The sequence below is a fragment of the Staurois parvus genome, unplaced genomic scaffold, assembly GCF_062004578.1.
Source record: "Staurois parvus isolate SC_StPar_1 unplaced genomic scaffold, SC_StPar_1.0 ptg000016l, whole genome shotgun sequence".
NCBI classification, from domain to species: domain Eukaryota; kingdom Metazoa; phylum Chordata; class Amphibia; order Anura; family Ranidae; genus Staurois; species Staurois parvus.
In genome coordinates, this window is record NW_028317812.1 from 1,882 (window position 1) to 25,620 (window position 23,739).

The following is a 23,739-nucleotide window of genomic DNA, read 5'->3' on the forward strand; positions in this document are numbered from 1 at the left end:
GGTCTACGATCTTGTCCTTGACATCCTTGGACAGCTCTTTGGTCTTTGCCACCAGTGACACCAATACAGTGATCATTGCTAATAAAAAGCACTGACGCTGTACTAATGGCACTGGGCAGGAAGGGGTTAACATCTGGGGCGATCAAAGGGTTACCTGTGTGCTGGGCGTGTTTCACTGTACGCTTGCTGCTATGCAGAGCCATACCAAGCAGCATGCTGGAGCTGACGGGAGAGATCTGTATTGTTTACATGCAGACCTCTCCCCCCAACCCCCCCCCCCCCCCGTCCGTGTTCCTCGGCGATCGCCAGGTGCCGGCCGGGAACCGGTGATCGACAGATGTAACGGCGGCGCAGAGAGGGCGCGCGCGCCCCCTACCCGCAAGTGCAAAATCGCGTGTACAGTTGTGTCCAAAATTATTCAACCCCCACTGAAATTGAGTGTTTTGGCCAGTTTGACATTGCTTTTGATCATTCAGTCATCTTGCTTACATTTACATTAAAGAGGCACTTGTAGGTCAGACAAATATAACATAACAGTTATAATGAAATAACCACAAATGTCTTTTCTGTGCTCACAGCATTATCAGTTTTATTCAACCCCCAAGTGACATTCAATCTTAGTACTTAGTACAGCATCCTTTTACAGTTATAACAGCTTTTAAACGTGAAGCATAGCTTGACACAAGTGTCTTGCAGCGATCTACGGGTATCTTCGCCCATTCTTCATGGGCAAAGGCCTCCAGTTCAGTCACATTCTTAGGCTTGCGCACTGCAACTGCTTTCTTTAAGTCCCACCAGAGGTTCTCAATCGGATTTAAGTCTGGTGACTGCGATGGCCACTCCAAAATGTTCCAGCCTTTCCTCTGCAACCATGCTCTAGTGGACTTGGAGGTATGCTTGGGATCATTGTCCTGTTGAAAGGTCCAACGTCTCCCAAGCCTCAGGTGTGTGACGGACTGCATCACGTTTCCATCCAATATCTCCTGGTACTGAAGAGAATTCATGGTACCTTGCACACGCTGAAGCTTCCCTGTACCTGCAGAAGCAAAACAGCCCCAAAGCATGATTGACCCTCCACCATGCTTCACAGTAGGCAAGGTGTTCTTTTCATCATAGGCCTTGTTCTTCCTCCTCCAAACATAGCGTTGATCCATGGGCCCAAACAGTTCTAATTTTGTTTCATCAGTCCACAGAACACTATCCCACAACTTTTGTGGTTTGTCCACATGGCTTTTGGCATACTGCAGTCGACTCTTCTTATTCTTTGGAGACAGCAAGGGGGTACGCCTGGGAGTTCTGGCACGGAGGCCTTCATTACGCAGTGTGCGTCTTATTGTCTGGGCTGAAACTTCTGTACCCACATCTGACAAATCTTTTCTCAGTTCCTCAGCAGTCACACGGGGACTTCTCTCCACTCTACGCTTCAGGTAGCGCACAGCAGTCGAAGTCAGCATCTTCTTTCTGCCACGACCAGGTAGCGTTTCAACAGTGCCCTTTGCCTTGAATTTGCGAATGATGCTTCCTAAGGTGTCTCTTGGTATGTTTAACATCTTTGCAATCTTCTTATAGCCATTGCCCTTCCTGTGAAGAGAAATCACCTCTTCTCTTGTCTTCCTGGACCATTCTCTTGCCTTCACCATGTTTGTAACCACACCAGTAAATGTCTAGAAGGAGCTGAGTATCACAGTCATTTTAAAGCTGCCTAATTGGTGCTTATTATGCTTGATTGCTGCTCGGTGACATCCACAGGTGTTTTCAATACCTGATGGAAAGCACCTGTATGAACCTCTGTTCTTCAGAGTGGTAGTCTTTAAGGGGTTGAATAATTGTGGCAATGAAGAAACCACATAAGAACCATTTACTACTGTATTACATAAACAATTGATGTCATTTTAGTTGCATTTGGGTAGTTACAACGTCCTTGTAGGATTTGATTCTGAATACAATTCCAAATGTACACTATAGTCCCTAAACCCCTTTACAGCATTGGGGGTTGAATAATTTTGGACACAACTGTATATATGTGGTTTTGCGCAGCCCTGTAGCAGGGATTTAAAGGGGTTCAAGTCCATCGATTTTTTCTCCTGACGAATAGGGGGCGCTCCCCGCTGTGAGGACACCTAGCCACAGATGTCTGATATCCAGAAAGATTGCTATCTGAGGCTTTCCTGTATTTCTTGTTGTCAGCTGAGGACCAAGCTGTCTTCGGAAGAGATCCGACAGTTTGCGATGCTTCTCCACGAGTACCGGAACGGAGCCTCCATTCACGAGTTCTGCATTAATCTCCGACAACTGTACGGGGACAGCCGGAAATTTCTGCTTCTGGGTAAGAAGTTGGTTTTTTTTGTGGTGTTTTTTTTTTTTTTTTGCCATTCAGCACTGTGCTACTTTAACTGGCAATTGCACAGTCAAGAAACACATTGTGTACAATAAAAAAAATTATCCAAAATTTAATTTGGGCAAATAGAGCTTTCTTTTGGTGGTATTTGATCGCCACTTTTTTTGTTTTATTATATACGTGAATAAAGCCTGAAAATATTAAAAACGAAAAAAAAAATCTATATATATTCTAATTTCTGTTATAAAACATATCCCCCCTCATATAGAAAAAAAAAAACATCTAATTTCCCTGTACCCAAATAGAGATTTTGGTGGTATTTGATCACCGCTGGGTCTTTTTTTGTTTTATTATATAAATGAAAAAAGCCTGGGGGAAAAAAAAAAAAAATATATATATATATATATATATATATATATATATTCATTTATTTATTACTATTTTATTTTTTAATATATAATTTTATTTTTATTTTATAATTATTATTTTAATCTATAATTATTTTTTTTAATATATATATATATATATATATATATATATATATATATATATAATATATTTTCAGGTTTTTTTCATGTATATTTTTTCATATATAATAAAACAAAAAAAGACCCAGCGGTGATCAAATACCACCAAAATCTCTATTTGGGTACAGTGAAATTAGATTTTTTTTTTCTATTTGGGGGGGGTTTCTAATTTCTGCTATAAAACATATACCCCCCCCCCCCCCAAAAAAAAAAAAAACCCATTAAACGTACACCCCCCCCCCAGAATAAAACCTAATTTCTTTGTTCATTTAGACCCAAATCCTTTCTGCTACGTCTTCCAACACTGTACCCAAATAGAGCTTTTGGTGGTATTTGATCACCACTGGGTTTTTTTTTAATTTGTTTGCTAAATAAACAAAAAATGCAGAAAATTTTTGCTTTTCACATATTTTTCTTAATTGAGGTTTTACAATTTAGCAAACTAATCATCTTTCTTCATAGATTTAGGTCAGAATTTAATCTGCTTTATTTATTTTGTAAAAATAACACATCATTGTATATTATGGAGTCTGGATAAAAGTTATGGAGTCCACAATCTACGGGATAAATGTTCGAAATTTGATCCATCCTGATGTATTGACGGCCCATCTCATTTCTTGAGGCCTTTAAAATGTCAGGACGGCACAAATCCCCCCCAAATGTCGGGACGGTACAAATCCCCCCCAAATGTCGGGACGGTACAAATCCCCCCCAAATGTCGGGACGGTACAAATCCCCCCCAAATGTCGGGACGGTACAAATCCCCCCCAAATGTCGGGACGGTACAAATCCCCCCCAAATGTCGGGACGGTACAAATCCCCCCCAAATGTCGGGACGGTACAAATCCCCCCCAAATGTCGGAACGGTACAAGTCCCCCCCAAATGTCGGGACGGTACAAGTCCCCCCCCAAATGTCGGGACGGTACAAATCCCCCCCAAATGTCGGGACGTTACAAGTCCCCCCCCCCCAAATGTCGGGACGTTACAAGTCCCCCCCCCCAAATGTCGGGACGTTACAAGTCCCCCCCCCCAAATGTCGGGACGGTACAAGTCCCCCCCCCCCAAATGTCGGGACGGTACAAGTCCCCCCCCCCCAAATGTCGGGACGGTACAAGTCCCCCCCCCCCAAATGTCGGGACGGTACAAGTCCCCCCCCCCAAATGTCGGGACGGTACAAGTCCCCCCCCCAAATGTCGGGACGGTACAAGTCCCCCCCCAAATGTCGGGACGGTACAAACCCCCCCCCCCAAATGCCGGGACAGTACACATCCCCCCCCCCAATGTCAGGACAGAACAAACCCCCCCCCCCCAAATGTCAGGACAGTACAAACCCCCCCCCCCCCCCCAATGTCAGGACAGTACAAACCCCCCCCCCCCCCCAAGTCAGGACAGTACAAATCCCCCCCCCCAATGTCAGGACAGTACAAATCCCCCCCCCCCCCAATGTCAGGACAGTACAAATCCCCCCCAAATGCCAGGACAGTACAGATCCCCCCAAATGTCAGGACAGTATAGATCCCCCCACCCCAAATGCCAGGACAGTGCAAATCCTCCCCCATCCCCCCCATTGCCAGGACAGTACAGATCCCCCCAAATGCCAGGATAGTATGCCCCCCCCCCCCCATTGCCAGGACAGTACAGATCCCCCCCAAATGCCAGGACAGTACGGACCCCCCCTCCAAAGGACAGTACAGATTCCACACCCACCCCAAATGCCAGGACGGTGCAAATCCTCCCCCATCCAACCACCCCAATTGCCAGTACAGTACATATCCCCTCCAATGCCAGGACCATACAGATACCCCCCCCCCCGAATGTCAGGACAGTACAAATCCCCCCCAAACGCCAGGGCATTACAAATCCCCCCCCTTTTAAAGTTTTACTAAACCCACAACAGTTACATCTGTCAGTAGATGCAGTAAAGCGTGCTTGTTATTCTCACTGTGGGCCCTAAGGGGTTAATCCTCTGCATTATGTAGAAAAGCTGTTTGATCCTGTCTTCTCTGATCCTCCCCTTCATCTGCTGTCCCCAATCAATCTACTGATAGTACAGAGCTCTAGGAGTCACTCTGCACATCTGTTTGGTGTTTTGTTTTCCTTTTCGGTTTTGTTTTCCTTTTCGGTTTTTGTTTTCCTTTTCGGTTTTTGTTTTCCTTTTCGGTTTTTGTTTTCCTTTTCGTTTTTGTTTTCCTTTTCGTTTTTGTTTTTGTTTTCGTTTGTTTTTGTTTTCCTTTTCGTTTTTGTTTTCCTTTTCGTTTTTGTTTTCCTTTTCGTTTTTTGTTTTCCTTTTCGTTTTTTGTTTTCCTTTTCGTTTTCCGGTTTTGTTTTCCTTTTTTGGTTTTGTTTTCCTTTTTCGTTTTTTGTTTTCCTTTTTTGGTTTTGTTTTCCTTTTTCGTTTTTTGTTTTCCTTTTTCGTTTTGTTTTCCTTTTTCGTTTTGTTTTCCTTTTTCGTTTTGTGGGAGGATGCATGGGATAAGCACAGGGCAAATCAGCACTGTCCAGAGAGTCAGAAGTTATGCAGCCTCATAGGACAGTCCGAGGAGAATGAAAACTCCTTGTACAAGCTTTAACCAGTGCTCATCCAAACACTAATAGAAGTCACATGACTGCTATATACTTCTGATGAGAAAAGGTATTTAGCAATTTATATTTATTAAAATAATTGCGTTTCTGCGTACTGTGGGAGACCGGATCTATATTGAACGCGGAGTCCTGGGTTTAGTAGCACTTTAATATCACTTTAACCCCCTCCCGCCCGCCCTATAATCCAATGACGGGTGCAAGGTGGTTCTCTCGTTCTGATAGGACGTCATATGACGTCATATGACGTCCTACCATTCTCACTGCGCATGCGCGGCTCAGGGAGCGCGCAGCACGGCGATCGCCGGTGCGCTGTGTCCCTCGGACACAGCGGATCACGGAAAGAGCCGAAGATGTCGGCTCGGTCATGTGATCAGCTGTGGCCAATCACAGCTGATCACATGTAAACACGGAAATGCCGGTTATCAGAATTTCTCTCCTCTCGAGCTGTCACGCTGACAGAGGGGAGGAGAGCCGGTAATCGGCTTTCCGTGGTGGGGACATCTACACTGATCATCAGGGCACTGATGATCAGTGTGCCCTGATGATCAGTGTGGCCCCAGAAGTTTCAGCAGTCAGTGCTCATCAGTGCCAGCTGTCAGTGCCACATATCAGTGCCCATCTGAGCTACCTTTCAATGTCACCCATCAGTGCCAGTCAATGCCACCTATCAATGCCAATCAGTGCCACCTATCAGTGTCAGTCAGTGTCGCCTATCAGTGCGCATCAGTGCCAGTCAGTGCTGCCTATCAGTGCCATATATCAGTGTTGCCTTTTAGTGCCCATTGGTGATGCCTGTCAATGCCCATCAGTGCAACCTACCCGTGCCTCATCAGTGCCACCTATCAGTGTCCATCAGTGCAGCCTATCAGTGCCCATCAGTGCAGCCTCATTAGCGCACATCAGTGAAGGAGAAAAATCACTTATTTACAAAGTTGTATAACAAAAACTAAGAAAAAAGTTTTTTTTTCAAAATTTTCAGTGGTTTTTGGTTTGTTTTAAGAAAAAATAAAAATCCCCGAGGTGATTAAATACCACCAAAAGAAAGCTCTATCTGTCTCAACAAAATGATAAAAATTTCATATGGGTACAGTGTTGCATGACCGCGCAATTGTCATTCAAAGTGCGACAGCGCTGAAAGCTGGAAATTGGCCTGGGCAGGAAGGGGGTAGAAGTGCCCTGTAGGCGGGAAGGGGGTAGAAGTGTCCTGTAGGCGGGAAGGGGGTAGAAGTGTCCTGTAGGCGGGAAGGGGGTAGAAGTGCCCTGTAGGCAGGAAGGGGGTAGAAGTGTCCGGTGGGCGGGAAGGGGGTAGAAGTGTCCGGTGGGCGGGAAGGGGGTAGAAGTGTCCGGTGGGCGGGAAGGGGGTAGAAGTGTCCTGTAGGCAGGAAGGGGGTAGAAGTGTCCTGTAGGCGGGAAGGGGGTAGAAGTGTCCGGTAGGCAGGAAGGGGGTAGAAGTGTCCGGTGGGCGGGAAGGGGGTAGAAGTGTCCGGTGGGCGGGAAGGGGGTAGAAGTGTCCTGTAGGCGGGAAGGGGGTAGAAGTGTCCGGTGGGCGGGAAGGGGGTAGAAGTGCCCTGTAGGCAGGAAGGGGGTAGAAGTGCCCGGTGGGCGGGAAGGGGGTAGAAGTGCCCGGTGGGCGGGAAGGGGGTAGAAGTGTCCTGTAGGCAGGAAGGGGGTAGAAGTGCCCGGTGGGCGGGAAGGGGGTAGAAGTGTCCTGTAGGCAGGAAGGGGGTAGAAGTGCCCGGTGGGCGGGAAGGGGGTAGAAGTGTCCTGTAGGCAGGAAGGGGATAGAAGTGCCCGGTGGGCAGGAAGGGGATAGACGTGCCCGGTGGGCAGGAAGGGGATAGACGTGCCCGGTGGGCAGGAAGGGGATAGACGTGCCCGGTAGGGGAGGGGTTGAAGCCCATGACTGTACGTCCCCCAGTACCATCCCCCATCCTGTAACCTTTGTCTTTCCTCCTTCCCTCAGGTCTCCGCCCATTTATACCTGAGAAGGACAGTCAGCATTTCGAGAATTTCCTAGAAACCATCGGCGTGAAGGACGGGCGCGGCATAATCACAGACAGCTTCGGTAGGTACAGACGGACTATGAGCACCGCTTCAAACTCCACCACCAACGGCAACGGTGCGACGGAAGGCTCAGACGACCAGTCCGTGCCCTCGGAAGGAGACGAGTGGGACCGCATGATTTCAGACATCAGTAATGACATAGAGGCTCTGGGATGTAGCATGGACCAAGATCCGCCCCAAGGATCTACAACTTCCTGACTCCCGAGACAACCCTACGATGCCCTCACGGTAACTGCCAGCAGGGGGCGCTCCTTAACCAAAAAGCATCACCTGGCCTTTGCATTTCATTAGCTTCCACCACAGTGGGAGTTAGCCCAGCGAGGAATTCTGGGAAAAATTCTGACATGGATGTTCAGTGCAGCGGCCCATGTTCTGCTGCACCCAGCCCTGTTACCAGAAGGGTTTTTAGCGCCCAAGTTTTGTTGGGTCGTGTGTGTGTGTGTGAGTGAGACGGACCACGTTTGTAACCTGAAGTGCTTTTGTTACATTTGGCAAACCCTCGGCGTTGTTGAAGTAATCCCGGGCGGATTTGTACAATGAAGTGACATTTTCCTGTTTGCACATGAACCTATTTTGTTACACTCAAGACTTGTTTTTTTTTTTTTTTTTTTTGTTTGTTTTTTTTATATATTGAAGCAGTCGCTGGGTAAAAAATAAGAGACGACAAAAAAGAAAAAAAAAAAAGTCAACGTTTACCACAATGTGAATTGCTTGAGATGAGGACCGTTGGCGGAGGATGTTCAGAGAGGAGCGAAAAGTCTTCGTTTAATGCTGACTGTTGTGCACGTGTGTTTTAGTTATCCCCTCAATGTGTACGAGGCTGGGATCCCGCCACAGGTGCCTGGCATGGAAAGCCATTCTGAGTCAAGCCGTGGGCTGCAAATATAAAATGTGCTGGTAATGCTCTTGAAGAAGGTCCTCTTGAAGAAGGGCCTCTTGAAGAAGGGCCTCTTGAAGAAGGGCCTCTTGAAGAAGGGCCTCTTGAAGAAGGGCCTCTTGAAGAAGGGCCTCTTGAAGAAGGGCCTCTTGAAGAAGGGCCTCTTGAAGAAGGGCCTCTTGAAGATGGGCCTCTTGAAGAAGGTCCTCTTGAAGATGGTCCTCTTGAAGATGGTCCTCTTGAAGATGGTCCTCTTGAAGAAGGGCCTCTTGAAGAAGGGCCTCTTGAAGAAGGGCCTCTTGAAGATGGTCCTCTTGAAGATGGTCCTCTTGAAGATGGTCCTCTTGAAGATGGTCCTCTTGAAGAAGGGCCTCTTGAAGAAGGGCCTCTTGAAGAAGGGCCTCTTGAAGAAGGGCCTCTTGAAGAAGGGCCTCTTGAAGATGGGCCTCTTGAAGATGGGCCTCTTGAAGATGGCCCTTTTGAAGATGGCCCTCTTGAAGATGGCCCTCTTGAAGATGGCCCTCTTGAAGATGGCCCTCTTGAAGATGGCCCTCTTGAAGATGGCCCTCTTGAAGATGGCCCTCTTGAAGATGGCCCTCCTGAAGAAGGTTGCTCTTTACCATCTCATCCTGGCCAAATTCTCAAGACCTTTTAATCTGTAGACTAGGCTAATGCCACCAAGTTAACCGATTGGTTACATTGAAGCTTCGTGCAGATTAAAACCACACACTTTATTGATAATGAAAAAACAAAATAAGTATGCATAGAAATATCCACATTTTCAACACCCATTTATAAAGACAGCTGTGTCATAAAGAACACCTTCCTTCAGTCCTCGCCTCACTCACAGTTGCATATCTTTTCCCTAACTGGGATCAACATTTTTATACCATTTAATAAAGAAGTCTCCCTGTGAGGGCAGGCAGGGCATGACATTCCCAAAACGCAACTAGCAAGGAGTTCTCTTCCTCATGGGAAAGACTACATGTAGTACTTTCTTATCTTCCCCAATTACGTCTAAGGCCATCTGTGAGGTCGAAGGACACTTCTCCTCCCTCCATGACATTCCAACAACATAACTAGCAAGGAGTTCTGTTCCTCAGGGGTAAGACTACATGTAGTACTTTTGTCTTATCTTCCCAAGTTATGTCTAAGGCCATCAGCAAGGTCACATAAGGAAATCTGTCCTCCCTCCATGAGATTCCAACAACACAACTGAGGAGTTCTGTTCCTCAGGGGAAAGACTACATGTAGTACTTTGTCTTATCTTCCCCAATTATGTCTAAGGCCATCTGCGAGGTAGAAGGACACCTCTCCTCTCTCCATGACATTCCAACAACACAATTGGCGAGGAGTTTTGTTCCTCATGGGAAAGACTACATGTAGTACTTAGCCTTAGACATAACCTAGGAAGAAAAGACAATCTCTGAAGTCAGATAAAGGCACCTCTTCTTCCTGTATGATATGCCCACAACGCAACTAGCAAGGAGTTCTGTTCCTCAGGGGAAAGACTACATGTAGTACTTAGCCTTAGACATAACCTAGGAAGAAAAGACAATCTCTGAAGTCAGATAAAGGCACCTCTTCTTCCTGTATGATATGCCCACAACGCAACTAGCAAGGAGTTCTGTTCCTCAGGGGAAAGACTACATGTAGTACTTTCTTATCTTCCCAAGTTTATGTCTAAGGCCATCTGCAAGGAAACCTCTCCTCCCTCCATGACATTCCAACAGTGCAACCAGTGAGGAGTTCTGTTCATCAGGGGAAAGACTACATGTAGTACTTGGTGTGATCTTCCTAGGTTCTGTCCAAGGTTACCTGTGAGGTCAGACAAGGGCACCACTCCCCCATACATGGCTTACTGACAATGCAACAAGCAAGGAGTTCTGTTCCTCAGGGGAAAGAGTACGTGTAGTGCTTGGCCTTAGACATAACGTAGGAAGATCAGACAGTCTGCGAGGTCAGATAAGGATGCCTCTCATCCCTCCATGACATTCCGACAACGCAACTACCAAGGAGTTCTGTTCAATTGGAAAAGACTACATCTGGTACTTAGCCTTAGACAGAACCTAGGAAGAAAAGACAATCTGTGAAGTCAGATAAAGGCACCTCTTCTTCCTGTGTGATATTCCCACAATGCAGCTAGCAAGGAGTTCTGTTCCTCAGGGGAAAGACTACATGTAGAACTTTGTCTGATCTTCCTAGGTTCTGTCCAAGGTTATCTGTGAGGTCAGATAAGGAAACCTCTCCTCCCTCCATGACATTCCAACAACGCAACTAGCAAGGAGTTTTGTTCCTCAGGGGAAAGAGTATGTGTAGTACTTGGCCTTCGACATAACGTCGGAAGATTAGGCAATCTGTGAGGTCAGATAAGGACGCCTGTCCTCCCCCTGTGCCATTCCGACAACGCAGTTAGCAAGGAGTTCTGTTCCTCAGGGGAAAGACTACATGTGGTACTTAGCTTTAGACAGAACCTAGAAAGAAAAGACAAAGTACCACATGTAGTCTTTCCCCTGAGGAACAGAACTCCTTGCTAGTTGTGTTGTGGGAATATCACACAGGAAGAAGAGGCGCCTTTATCTGACTTCACAGATAGCCTTAGACAGAACCTAGGAAGAAAAGACAATCTGTGAAGTCAGATAAAGGCACCTCTTCTTCCTGTGTGACATTCCCACAATGCAACTAGCAAGGAGTTCTGGTCCTCAGGGGAAATACTACATGTAGTACTTTCTTATCTTCCCAAGTTATGTCTAAGGCCATCTGCAAGGTCAGATAAGAAAACCTCTCCTCCCTCAATGACATTCCCACAACACAACTAGCAAGGAGTTATATTCCTCAGGGGAAAGACTACATGTAGAACTTTGTCTGATCTGCCTAGGTTCTGTCCAAGGTTATCTGTGAGGTCAGACAAGGGTTCCACTCCTCCACCCACGGCTTAACTGACAATTCAACTAGCAAGGAGTTCTGTTCCTCAGGGGAAAGAGTACGTGTAGTGCTTGGCCTTAGACATAACGTCGGAAGATCAGACAGTCTGCGAGGTCAGATAAGGACGCCTCTCCTCCCTCCATCACATTCCAACAACGCAACTACCAAGGAATTCTGTTCCTCAGGGGAAAGACTACATGTGGTACTTGGCCTTAGAACCTAGGAAGAAAAGACAAAGTACTACATGTACTCTCCCCTGAGGAACAGAACTCCTTGCTAGTCATACAGGAAGAAGAGGCGCCTCAATCTGACTCCACAGAACCTAGGAAGAAAAAACAATCTGTGGAGTCAGATTGAGGCGCCTCTTCTTCCTGTGTGATATTCCCACAACACAACTAGCAAGGAGTTATGTTCCTCAGGGGAAGGACTTGTAGTACTTTGTCTTATCTTCCTATGTTATGTCTAAGGCCATGTGAAAGGAAATCTCTCCTCCCTCCATCACATTCCAACAACTCAACTAGCAAGGAGTTCTGTTCCCCAGGGGAAAGACGTGTAGTACTTTGTCTGATCTTCCTAGGTTCTGTCCAAGGTTATGTGAGGTCAGACAAGGGCACCACTCCCCCATACATGGCTTACTGACAACACAACTAGCAAGGAGTTCTGTTCCTCGGGGGAAAGACTACATGTAGTACTTTGTCTTTACCTTCCTAGGTTCTGTCCAAGGCTATCTTTGATGGCACTGCTCCCTCCTCCACGGCTTAACGATAACGCAACCACCAAGGAGACAGCAATTTACTTGCACTTGAACAAGACAAGCATCTCACGAGGAATGCAGGAGGGGAACTTGCAAGCTAAAATGCTTGGATATGGAGAAAACTGCCAAATCAGTTGTCTCCTTGCTAGTTGCGTTGTCGGACATCCATGTGCTTTCGCCCCAGGGGGCGAGAACACCTCAGTAAAAGGATGTTACATTGTGTAGCTGGTTCAATTATTCCAGAAAACGTCATAGAGACGCAGTTACTATGGTGGCATTAGTCTAAATCAAGGCGTTCTGCTCACGGGCAGGGAATTTGGCAGCTGGCAGCATGGGTTGCATGAGCTAACTTGAGCTTTTGTAGGGGGGGAGGGGCCTAGCAAGGCACAGTTTTGATTCATTTGTCAGTTTGTTACACGCTTTATACAAAGTCATGTTTACAAGAATTGGCCAACGTTTGTTGGTCGGTTACAAGCGGCGGATTCTGAGTTGACTCGTCCGTCTTTCCCAGTTTACCACCAGCGTGCCAAAGCCGGTCATGTTACGCACCGAGAGGGTGTTTCAGTGTTTAATAAGTTGGCCGTAGCAGTTTTTTCTGTTAGAATGTTACCTGCGGTGTATGTGTGGTGTTTTTTTGTTTTTTTTTTAATTGTTTTTAGATTTTCCTTTTCTGTATTCAGAAATTGAACTGTGCTCTTGTCAAAGCTGAACTCCAGGGCCCACCTTACAAGGCTCCCAAGCTCCGCCTATACCATGTTTGTTTTCTTTGTTGAAACAGATAATTGAGGATTTAATTTACCTGTGACATCATTAAAGTCGTCTCACCGTAAGCCTCACCTGTTCCTCCTGTCTCTTTGTGAGCGTAGAACTTTGCCCTGCCTTGATCCGAGCTGTGGTTGCCGAGCTAATAAGGTCGACCGTGCGCCCCCTCCTCCCAGTGCTGTTCCACCACCCTGCTCAGTATGAGCCAAATTGCTAATTACTTGGAATTGATGATGCTTGTCTGGCACCAGATGCTTACCTGAGAGCAGGGCCCTCCCTAATCGTGCAGGGAGAGGGTCAGCTTGACTGAAAAGCATAAACAGTACTGAGCTTATGCATACTCACAGCAGGGCGAGGAAGGATGATGGTGGCAGCCAATCTCCTTAAAAGAAACAGCCACAAATTGGGCTTCAGTCAGGGGAGGAGTCCAAAGGCAATCAAAGCAGATACAAATCGGGCTTCAGTCAGGGGAGGAGTCCAAAGCAGCCACAAATTGAGCTTCAGTCAGGGAAGGATCCTAAGCAGCCACAAATTGGGCTTCAGTCAGGGAAGGAGTCCAAAGCAGCCACAAATTGGGCTTCAGTCAGGGAAGGATCCAAAGCAGCCACAAATTTGGCTTCAGTCAGGGGAGGAGTCCAAAGGCAACCAAAGCAGACACAATTTGGACTTCAGTCAGGGAAGGAGTCCAAAGGCAATTAAAGCAGACACAAATTGCCTGTGGACGCCTCCCTTGACTGAAGCCCAATTTGTGTCTGCTTTAATTGCCTTTGGACTTCTTCCCTGACTGAAGCCCAATTTATGTCTGCTTTAATTGCCTGTGGACTCCTCCACTGACTGAAGCCCAATCAAAGCAGACACAATTTGGGCTTCAGTCAGGGGAGGAGTCTAAAGGCAATCAAATACACAAATTGGGCTTCAGTCAGGGAAGGAGTCCAAAGCAGCCACAAATTGGGCTTCAGTCAGGGGGGGGGGGGGAGTCCAAAGGCAACCAAAGCAGACACAAATTGGGCTTCAGTCAGGGAGGAGTTCAAAGCAGCCACAAATTGGACTTCAGTCAGGGAAGGAGTCCAAAGGCAATTAAAGCAGACACAAATTGCCTGTGGACTCCTCCCTTGACTGAAGCCCAATTTGTGTCTGCTTTAATTGCCTTTGGACTTCTTCCCTGACTGAAGCCCAATTTATGTCTGCTTTGATTGCCTGTGGACTCCTCCCCTGACTGAAGCCCAATCAAAGACACAATTTGGGCTTCAGTCGGGAGGAGTCTAAAGGCAATCAAATACACAAATTGGGCTTCAGTCGGAAGGAGTCCAAAGCAGCCACAAATTGAGCTTCAGTTAGGGAAGGAGTCCAAAGCAGCCACAAATGTGGGCTTCAGTCATGGAAGATGTCCAAAGGCAATAAAAGCAGACACAAATTTCCTGTGAACTCCTCCCCTGACTGAAGCCCAATTTGTGTCTGCTTTGCCTTTGGACTCCTCCCCTGGCTGAAGCCCAATTTGTGTCTGTTTTAATTGCCTTTGGACTTCTTCCCTGACTGAAGCCCAATTTGTGTCTGCTTTGATTGCCTGTGGACTCCTCCCCTGACTGAAGCCCAATCAAAGCAGACACAAATTGGGCTTCAGTCAGGGGAGGAGTCCAAAGGCAATCAAAGCAGACACAAATTGGGCTTCGGTCAGGGGAGAAGTCCAAAGGCATTTAGCAGAGACCCAAATTATTTTTTGTGATTCGTCCAGCGATTTTATTACAACCAAGGAGCCACGTTTGACCATGTATTTGTGGACCAGCGGGTGATATTGTATTCATAATGAGACTTCTATAAAGCAGAACTAAGCTTGTTCACCTATTTTTGTCTTTTTGGCCTTGCGCCCGTTGCCTCCTGGGTTTGCTATGTCACCGCTTTCCCAGCAGGCAGCGGGTTTTCTAAGCTGCGCATCTGGGCACGCATGTCAGATTTCCATGCACGTGCCCAAATGCCACTGGGAGCTGCACTGCCCTTCCACCAGAAGCTGGTGGCCTTTGAGCACATGCGCAAGTGCACTGCTGGCCTCTTAGGGCTCCCGGATACCTGAAAGAGACCAGCGGTGGTGAGAGGGGGTTGGTTGGACCCAAAAGCCTTGCTAGCGCTTGAAGCAGCAGGAGAATCCTGGGTGGCGCCACATGTCACAGCTCCGTCCCTCATTGGCTCAGTAGGGTAGGCTGTCCATCAGAGACGATGGGTGGGGAATCTAAAGCTCAGAAGCCAGAGTCCTTCACCCTTCACAGGCAGCGAGGATCCAATGGAAGCCTGTAGTAGTTGGGATCCTACGCAACCAATTCGCCTGCTCAACGTGACTGCAACCAGCTTTATTGGTACCAGATTAGGTGAGACATTCTTCTGTAAAACACTCCCCTCTGACACGCTTCACCCAATGGGCTTGAAGATGAATCCTGGGATAAGGAAGCGTCCTCTAAATGTATTGGTCGTGTGTGATCTTTATTCTTGGTGGGCTTTGTATGTTCCAGAGCGAGAATTCCTGTCATAAAGACCCCTCGCCGCCGCTCTCTGTCCTTGAGCAGGGTGACTGGTCTTGTCTCCGCCCCTTCCTGTTGTTTTCTTCAGGTGGCCGGTAGTGGGTGGAGCCCGCTGGACCCCACCTGCAGCACTACCCTCTCATATTGTGCAGGGTGGAGTGTCTGATCTCCACCCCCTCTTGTAGGTTTCTGTAGTGGGTGGAGCCTGCTGGGTCCCTCCCACAGTGCTGCTTTCTCTCCTTGTACAGGGTGACGTATCTTGTCTCCACCTCCTGTAGGTTTCTGTAGTGGGTGGAGCCTGGTGGCTCCTCCCACAGTTCTGCTTTCTCTCTTTATGTTGGGTGGCTGGTCTCATCTCCACCCCCTCTTGTAGGTTTCTGTAGTGGGTGGAGACTGCTGGCCCCTCCCACAGTTCTGCTTTCTCTCCTTGTGCAGGGTGGCTGGTCTTATCTCCACCCCCTCTTGTAGGTTTCTGTAGTGGGTGGAGACTGCTGGCCCCTCCCACAGTTCTGCTTTCTCTCCTTGTGCAGGGTGGCTGGTCTTATCTCCACCCCCTCTTGTAGGTTTCTGTAGTGGGTGGAGACTGCTGGCCCCTCCCACAGTTCTGCTTTCTCTCCTTGTGCAGGGTGGCTGGTCTTATCTCCACCCCCTCTTGTAGGTTTCTGTAGTGGGTGGAGACTGCTGGCCCCTCCCACAGTTCTGCTTTCTCTCCTTGTGCAGGGTGGCTGGTCTTATCTCCACCCCCTCTTGTAGGTTTCTGTAGTGGGTGGAGCATTCTGGCCCCTCCCACAGCTCTGCTTTCTCTCCTTGTGCAGAGTGGCTGGTCTTATCTCCACCCCCTCTTGTAGGTTTCTGTAGTGGGTGGAGCCTGCTGGGCCCCTCCTACAATTCTGCTTTCTCTCCTTGTGCAGGGTGACGTGTCTTGTCTCTACTCGATCCTATAGGGTTTTTAGGTGGGTGGAGCCTGCTGGCTCCTCCCACAGCTCTGCTCTCTTTGTGAGGGTGACTTTTTTTGTCTCCGCCCCCTCCCATAGTTTTCTGCAGGCAACCTGTAGTAGATGGAGCCTGCTGGGCCCCTCCCACAGCTTTGCCCCCTCTTGTGCAAGTTAACTGCTCTTGTCTCCTGTAGGTTTCTGTATTGGGAGGAGCCTGCTGGGCCCCTCCCACAAGCTCTGCTTTCTCTCCTTGTGCACTGTTCTTGCCCCCACCCCCTCTTATAGGTTTCTGCTGGCAGCATGGAGTGGGTGGAGCCGGAGGGTAGATGTCTCCACCTACTCCTGTAGGTTTCTTTAGTGGCCCCTCCCACAGTTCTGCTCTCCTTGTTCAGGGTGACTGGTCTTGTCTCCGCCCCCTCCTGTAGTTCTCTGCTGGCAGCCTGTAGTGGTTGGAGCCGGAGGGTAGATGTCTCCACCTCCTCCTGTAGGTTTCTTTAGTGGGTGGAGCCTGCTGGCCCCTCCCACAGCTCTGCTCTCTCCTTGTGCATGGTGACAAATAAAAAGGAGATAAAAATCTCGGCACTCTCCAGTAAAAACTGAAAAAGAAAAACTCTCAATTCTAAATCCTTTGAAGCTGCAGCAACCGCCTTGAGCCCGCCTTCATTTCTCCTGCTCAGTACTAGCCTGTTTTATAAAAAACTATTGGCTTTCTCTGCCATCAATCATTTCTGCTATTGGCTACGTGTCAGTGTGATCTTTACGGATGGCTGTACTGCACTGCTGTTCCTGAGCGTTAGGTGAAAGAACATATCCCCAGGATCCCTTTAGATGCGCATGCTCCTCCCTACTGGTCACTGAATGTTGCAGATTTTATCTCTGCAATCTGCTGATCACTCTAAGGGCTCATTTACACTGCAGCTGCTAAACCGACGTTCAGGAGCTGTTGAGCATTTTTTTTTTCCCAGCAGCCCCTGAACTCTCCTTGATGTTTTCCTATGTGTCCATGTACACATCGTCGTTTACAGGCAGTTGTTTAACCCCTTCCAGTCCGGACGCTTTCCCCCCCTTCCAGTCCGGACGCTTTCCCCCCCTTCCAGTCCGGACGCTTTCCCCCCCTTCCAGTCCGGACGCTTTCCCCCCTTCCTGTCCGGACGCTTTCCCCCCCTTCCTGTCCGGACGCTTTCCCCCCCTTCCTGTCCGGACGCTTTCCCCCCCTTCCAGTCCGGACGCTTTCCCCCCCTTCCAGTCCGGACGCTTTCCCCCCCTTCCAGTCCGGACGCTTTCCCCCCCTTCCAGTCCGGACGCTTCCCCCCCCCCCCCCTTCCAGTCCGGACGCTTCCCCCCCCCCCCCCTTCCAGTCCGGACGCTTCCCCCCCCCCCCCTTCCAGTCCGGACGCTTCCCCCCCCCCCTTCCAGTCCGGACGCTTCCCCCCCCCCCTTCCAGTCCGGACGCTTCCCCCCCCCCCCTTCCAGTCCGGACGCTTTTCCCCCCCCCCTTCCACTCCGGACGCTTTCCCCCCCCCCTTCCAGTCCGGACGCCTTCCCCCCCCCCCCCCCTTCCAGTCCGGACGCCTTCCCCCCCCCCTTCCAGTCCGGACGCTTACCCCCCCCCCCCCCTTCCAGTCCAGGCCAATTTTCAGCTTTCAGCGCTGTCACGCTTTGAATGACAATTGCGCGGTCATGCAACACTGTACCCGTATGAATTTTTTAGCATTTTTTTGAGACAGATAAAACTTTTATTTTGGTGGTATTTATTCACCGCTGGGATTTTTATTTTTTTGCTACGTAAATGAAAAATTCCCAAAATTTTGAAAAAATGTTTTTTCTTATAAAATTTTGCAAATAAATAATCTTCATAAATCTTGGCCAAAATGTATTCCGTTTTTTTTTTTAGTAAAAAAAAAACAAATTAGTTTATAACCAAAATTATAATTTTTAAAAAAATGTTTTTACATTTTTATTTGTTTTTTTTTTTTACATACTGTCACCCTAGCAGTGCGGGGTCACCATGGTGACACTGTACAACTTGTGGGGGGTGATGAAGATTTTTTTTTTTTTACACTGATTGCTTTTACACCCATAAAGGCTGTAAAAGCAATCATTTCTCCTTCTCTCTGTCTGCATTCTTGCAGCCATTGAGAAAAACTGTGTGAGCTGTGATTGGTCACAGCTTCTCACATGGTACAAGGCTGTTGTGAATGGCCCTGTACCATGTGATCTCTGTGATCATTCACAGATTTCACACGTAGTAAGCAATGATGTCAGAAGTGACATCTTGCTTACTACTCTGCATGTGATCAGTGATTGGCCAATCCGTGATCACATGATCGGGACCTCACTCAGAGGTCCCATACAATGATCGGTGTTCCACTGTCCGGAGGACACAGCGGGCACCGGATCGCGGTGCTGCGCGCTCCCATGGAGCGCGCACAAGCAGGGGGCGGGGAGGACGCTTATAAACACCCACCCGCCCCTGCACTGCTTTCGGCCGGCCGTTTATGTACATGGGCTGGACGGGAAGTGGTTAAAGTCGTTTTTTTTTTAATGCACCAAACTTGCGTTCAGGAGTAGATTTTACTGGCATTTCAAACACTTGTAAGCGCGGTTAACCGCATTTTTTAGAAGCTTTTTTTTAACTGTTCCATGTCCAGATGCTGTCCGGAGCCTTTTTTTCATCATCAGAAATGCATGCAAAGCGTTTTCCGTGTATTCAAATGGACCCGGCACACCGGCGCAGTCAGTTCCAGGTTTCGCGTGAAGGAAAAAAAATGGTAGAACGCGCCGCATTATGTCATGATGGGATCCATAGTGACTACAATCAGAAAAGACCGGTCATCGCAACCCATACCTAGGGGCGGACTGACAACTCATGGGGCCCCCAGGCAATAGGGGGATCATGGGGCCCCTGTGTCCTTGCCCACACTCAAAAAAGGTACCAGAGCCATCTCATGGGGCCCCCTACTGACCCTGGGCCCTCGGGCAGTGCCCGAGTTTCCAAATGGTCAGTCCGCCCCCTGCACATACCGCTCTCTCTGCTTCTGCTCGCTCTATTCCTCTCAAAATGTCTGAAATCGTTAATTATGTACGATTTGTAAAGCGCTGCGCAAACTGTTGGCACTATATAAATCCTGAATAACCGATAATAATTTTTCGGTGCATTCTGGGCCTTTGGAAGGTCTCCTGAGGTTATCTTTTAAAAACGCTTCTAAATGCAAACGCGCATCAACGCGGTATGTAAACGCGGCTAAACTGACTTTTTTTTTAACCTACATTTTCCAGCGGTCAGAAGAGTTTTCCCAAACGCCCCGCGTACGTGGAGCCCTTAGAGTATAGTCAAGCTACTGATCATCAGATTGCACAGCTAAAGTCGGCAGCACCCATTGGCCAGGAGGGAGGAGCCAGGGATGTTCTTTTATAGAAGGCTCGGGCTGTTAAAAGAAGATCCGAGGCAGAGAGTCGAACGTTCATAGGCGTCGGCCGGCCCACCCCACCAAACTCAGTCCTATCACAGAGCAAAGGACGTCGGAAAGAGCCAACGATGGCGCCGGGTCTCAAAAGATGTAGTGTGAAACTGTGCACAGGTTTTACCACCCCCTCCTCTCCGGCATGCCCCCACCAATCTCATCCTTATAGAAGCTGTAGTCGACCCTGCGTACTGCACCGGAGGTGCCTAACCGAGTGAATGGATGGAAACATCCGCCTATCATGGTGGAAGGACGGGTAGTAGGGGATGGGTCCATGCTGCATTCAAGGTCTTTATGGGGGGGGTGGTTTAACAGTACAAAAGTTCTCCGTTAAAGTGAAGCTTTAAACTACAATAATCTGACAAATCTTCCACCTTTGGCTGGTGGTGATCCATCGTTTGAGTAACTAGTATGTTCGACCTTGCCACCACAGGATGGACCACGCCAAGCACCGCGTAAAATCGCTCATCCTGCACGGTGGCTAACAGTACATAGGCGCACTGTCAAGTCTTCAGAAATTCTTAATGGTGGTTACAGGGGTGGACTGACAACTCATGGGGCCCCCGGGCAATAGGGGATCATGGGGACCCCTGTGTCCTTGCCCAAACTCAAAAAAGCCTATGAAAAAGGTACCAGTGGCATCTCATGGGGCCCCCTACTGACCCTGGGCCCTCGAACAGTGCCCGAGTTTCCAAATGGTCAGTCTGCCCCTGATATAGGTCCTCATTTGTGACCAGTGTTGTACATTATCAATTGAAGTGTCACGTATTTAGCACCTTAACCCCTCGCCTACAGGGCACTTCTACCCCCTTCCTGCCTACCGGACACTTCTACCCCCTTCCTGCCTACCGGGCACTTCTACCCCCTTCCTGCCTACAGGACACTTCTACCCCCTTCCTGCCTACCGGACACTTCTACCCCCTTCCTGCCTACCGGACACTTCTACCCCCTTCCTGCCCACCGGACACTTCTACCCCCTTCCTGCCCACCGGACACTTCTACCCCCTTCCTGCCTACAGGGCACTTCTACCCCCTTCCTGCCTACAGGGCACTTCTACCCCCTTCCTGCCTACCGGGCACTTCTACCCCCTTCCTGCCCACCGGGCACTTCTACCCCCTTCCTGCCTACAGGACACTTCTACCCCCTTCCTGCCTACCGGGCACTTCTACCCCCTTCCTGCCTACAAGGCACTTCTACCCCCTTCCTGCCTACCGGACACTTCTACCCCCTTCCTGCCTACAGGGCACTTCTACCCCCTTCCTGCCTACAGGACACTTCTACCCCCTTCCTGCCTACCGGGCACTTCTACCCCCTTCCTGCCTACAGGGCACTTCTACCCCCTTCCTGCCTACAGGGCACTTCTACCCCCATCCTGCCCACCAGGCACTTCTACCCCCTTCCTGCCTACAGGACGCTTCTACCCCCTTCCTGCCCAGGCCAATTTCCAGCTTTCAGTGCTCTCACACTTTGAATGACAATTGCGCGGTCATGCAACACTGTACCCATATGAATTTTTTATCATTTTTTTGTGACAGATAGAGCTTTATCTTGGTGGTATTTAATCACCTCGGGGGGTTTTTATTTTTTCTTAAACAAACCAAAAACCACTGAAAATTTTGAAAATTTTTCTTAGTTTTTGTTATAAAATTTTGTAAATAAGTGATTTTTCTCCTTCACTGATGTGTGCTAATGAGGCTGCAGTGATGGACACTGATGAGGAGGCACTGGTAGGTGGCACTGATGGGTATTGACAGACATCACTGATGGGCACTGAAAGGCAGCACTGATATATGGCACTGATAGGCGGCACTGACTGGCACTGATAGGTGGCATTGACTGGCCGGGGCATCTCATGGGGCCCCCTACTGACCCTGGGCCCTCGAGCAGTGCCCGAGTTTCCAAATGGTCAGTCCGCCCCTGGGTGGTTACCTCTCTAGTAGTGGTGCACCGAAATGAAAATTCTGATGCCGAGAATGAAAATTCAAAATGCACTTGAAGACCAGGCCTTCATTGACACTCTTTGTTTACATGGAAAAAAAAACACAACCCCCCCCCCCCCAAAAAAATAAAAACACACAAAAAAATAGTGGTGCACCGAAATGAAAATTCTGGTGCCGAAACAAAAAAATTCAAAATGCACTTGGCCGAAACCGAAATGCGCATTTTATACAAATGAATATATTTTTTTTTTGGACAAAAATACACTGATTGATATATATATATATATTTTTTTTTTAATCAATCACAATTTTAAAAAGTGAAAGGGGATGTTACGACGAGTAAATAGATACCCAACATGTCACGATTTTAAAATTGCGCACGCTTGTGGAATGGCGTGAAACTGCAGAACTTAAAAAAATCTCAGTGCGGAATGCTTTAAAAATGTCTACAGGTTAGCAATGTAAAGTCACAGAGGAGGTCTAGTGCGAGAATTATTGCTTTGACGCTCGTGGCAATACCTCACGTGTGTGGTTTGAACGCAGTTTACATATGTGGGCGTGGCTTACTTATGCGTTCACCACTACATGCGAGGATGGGGGCATTTTAAACCTTTTTTTTTTTGTTTTGTTTTTTTTGCACTGTCCCTTTAAGAAAAAATGTAATCACTTTTATTCTTATCACAAGAAATGCATGCATCCCCTGTGATAGACATAATTAGTGACAGGTCCTCTTTATGGAGAGATATGGAGGGACAATGAGACATAATTAGTGACAGGTCCTCTTTATGGAGAGATATGGAGGGACAATGAGACATAATTAGTGACAGGTCCTCTTTATGGAGAGATATGGAGGGACAATGAGACATAATTAGTGACAGGTCCTCTTTATGGAGAGATATGGAGGGACAATGAGACATAATTAGTGACAGGTCCTCTTTATGGAGAGATATGGGGGGGTCAAGACATAATTAGTGACAGGTCCTCTTTATGGAGAGATATGGGGGGGGGTCAATGAGACATAATTAGTAACAGGTCCTCTTTATGGAGAGATATGGGGGGGGGGTCAATGAGACATAATTAGTGACAGGTCCTCTTTATGGAGAGATATGGGGGGGGACAATGAGACATAATTAGTGACGGGTCCTCTTTATGGAGAGATATGGGGGGGGGTCAATGAGACATAATTAGTGACGGGTCCTCTTTATGGAGAGATATGGGGGGGGGACAATGAGACATAATTAGTGACAGGTCCTCTTTATGGAGAGATATGGGGGGGGGACAATGAGACCTAATTAGTGACGGGTCCTCTTTATGGAGAGATATGGGGGGGGACAATGAGACATAATTAGTGACGGGTCCTCTTTATGGAGAGATATGGGGGGGGGTCAATGAGACATAATTAGTGACGGGTCCTCTTTATGGAGAGATATGGGGGGGGGTCAATGAGACATAATTAGTGACGGGTCCTCTTTATGGAGAGATATGGGGACAATGAGACATAATTAGTGACGGGTCCTCTTTATGGAGAGATATGGGGACAATGAGACATAATTAGTGACAGGTCCTCTTTATGGAGAGATATGGGGGGGGGGTCAATGAGACCTAATTAGTGACAGGTCCTCTTTATGGAGTGATATGGGGGGGTCAATGAGACATAATTAGTGACAGGTCCTCTTTATGGAGAGATATGGGGGGGGGACAATGAGACATAATTAGTGACGGGTCCTCTTTTATGGAGAGATATGGAGGGACAATGAGACATAATTAGTGACAGGTCCTCTTTATGGAGAGATATGGGGGGGTCAATGAGACCTAATTAGTGACGGGTCCTCTTTATGGAGAGATATGGGGGGGGTCAATGTGACATAATTAGTGACAGGTCCTCTTTATGGAGAGATATGGGGGTGTCAATGAGACCTAATTAGTGACGGGTCCTCTTTATGGAGAGATATGGAGGGACAATGAGACATAATTAGTGACGGGTCCTCTTTATGGAGAGATATGGGGGGGTCAATGAGACATAATTAGTGACGGGTCCTCTTTATGGAGAGATATGGG

The 23,739-nt window shown here is 48.1% G+C and overlaps 1 protein-coding gene across 1 annotated transcript; it reads left to right on the top strand.

Annotated features, from left to right (window-relative positions):
- The first annotated feature begins 1,584 nt into the window (after window positions 1–1,584).
- Window positions 1,585–12,905, top strand: LOC149473414 (cerebral cavernous malformations 2 protein-like). Its single transcript, XM_089678621.1, has 2 exons — window positions 1,585–2,326; window positions 7,413–12,905. The coding sequence occupies exons 1-2, from the start codon at window positions 2,131–2,133 to the stop codon at window positions 7,709–7,711; spliced, it is 495 nt and encodes a 164-aa protein (XP_089534747.1). The 5' UTR covers window positions 1,585–2,130; the 3' UTR covers window positions 7,712–12,905.
- The last annotated feature ends 10,834 nt before the right edge of the window (window positions 12,906–23,739 follow it).

Bases quoted from the DNA above. Each gene is read 5' to 3' on its own strand.
- LOC149473414 (XM_089678621.1), top strand. From the start codon at position 2,131: ATGTCTGATATCCAGAAAGATTGCTATCTGAGGCTTTCCTGTATTTCT. The intron at 2,327-7,412 runs GTAAGAAGTTGG...TCCTTCCCTCAG, and splicing joins CCGGAAATTTCTGCTTCTGG to GTCTCCGCCCATTTATACCT.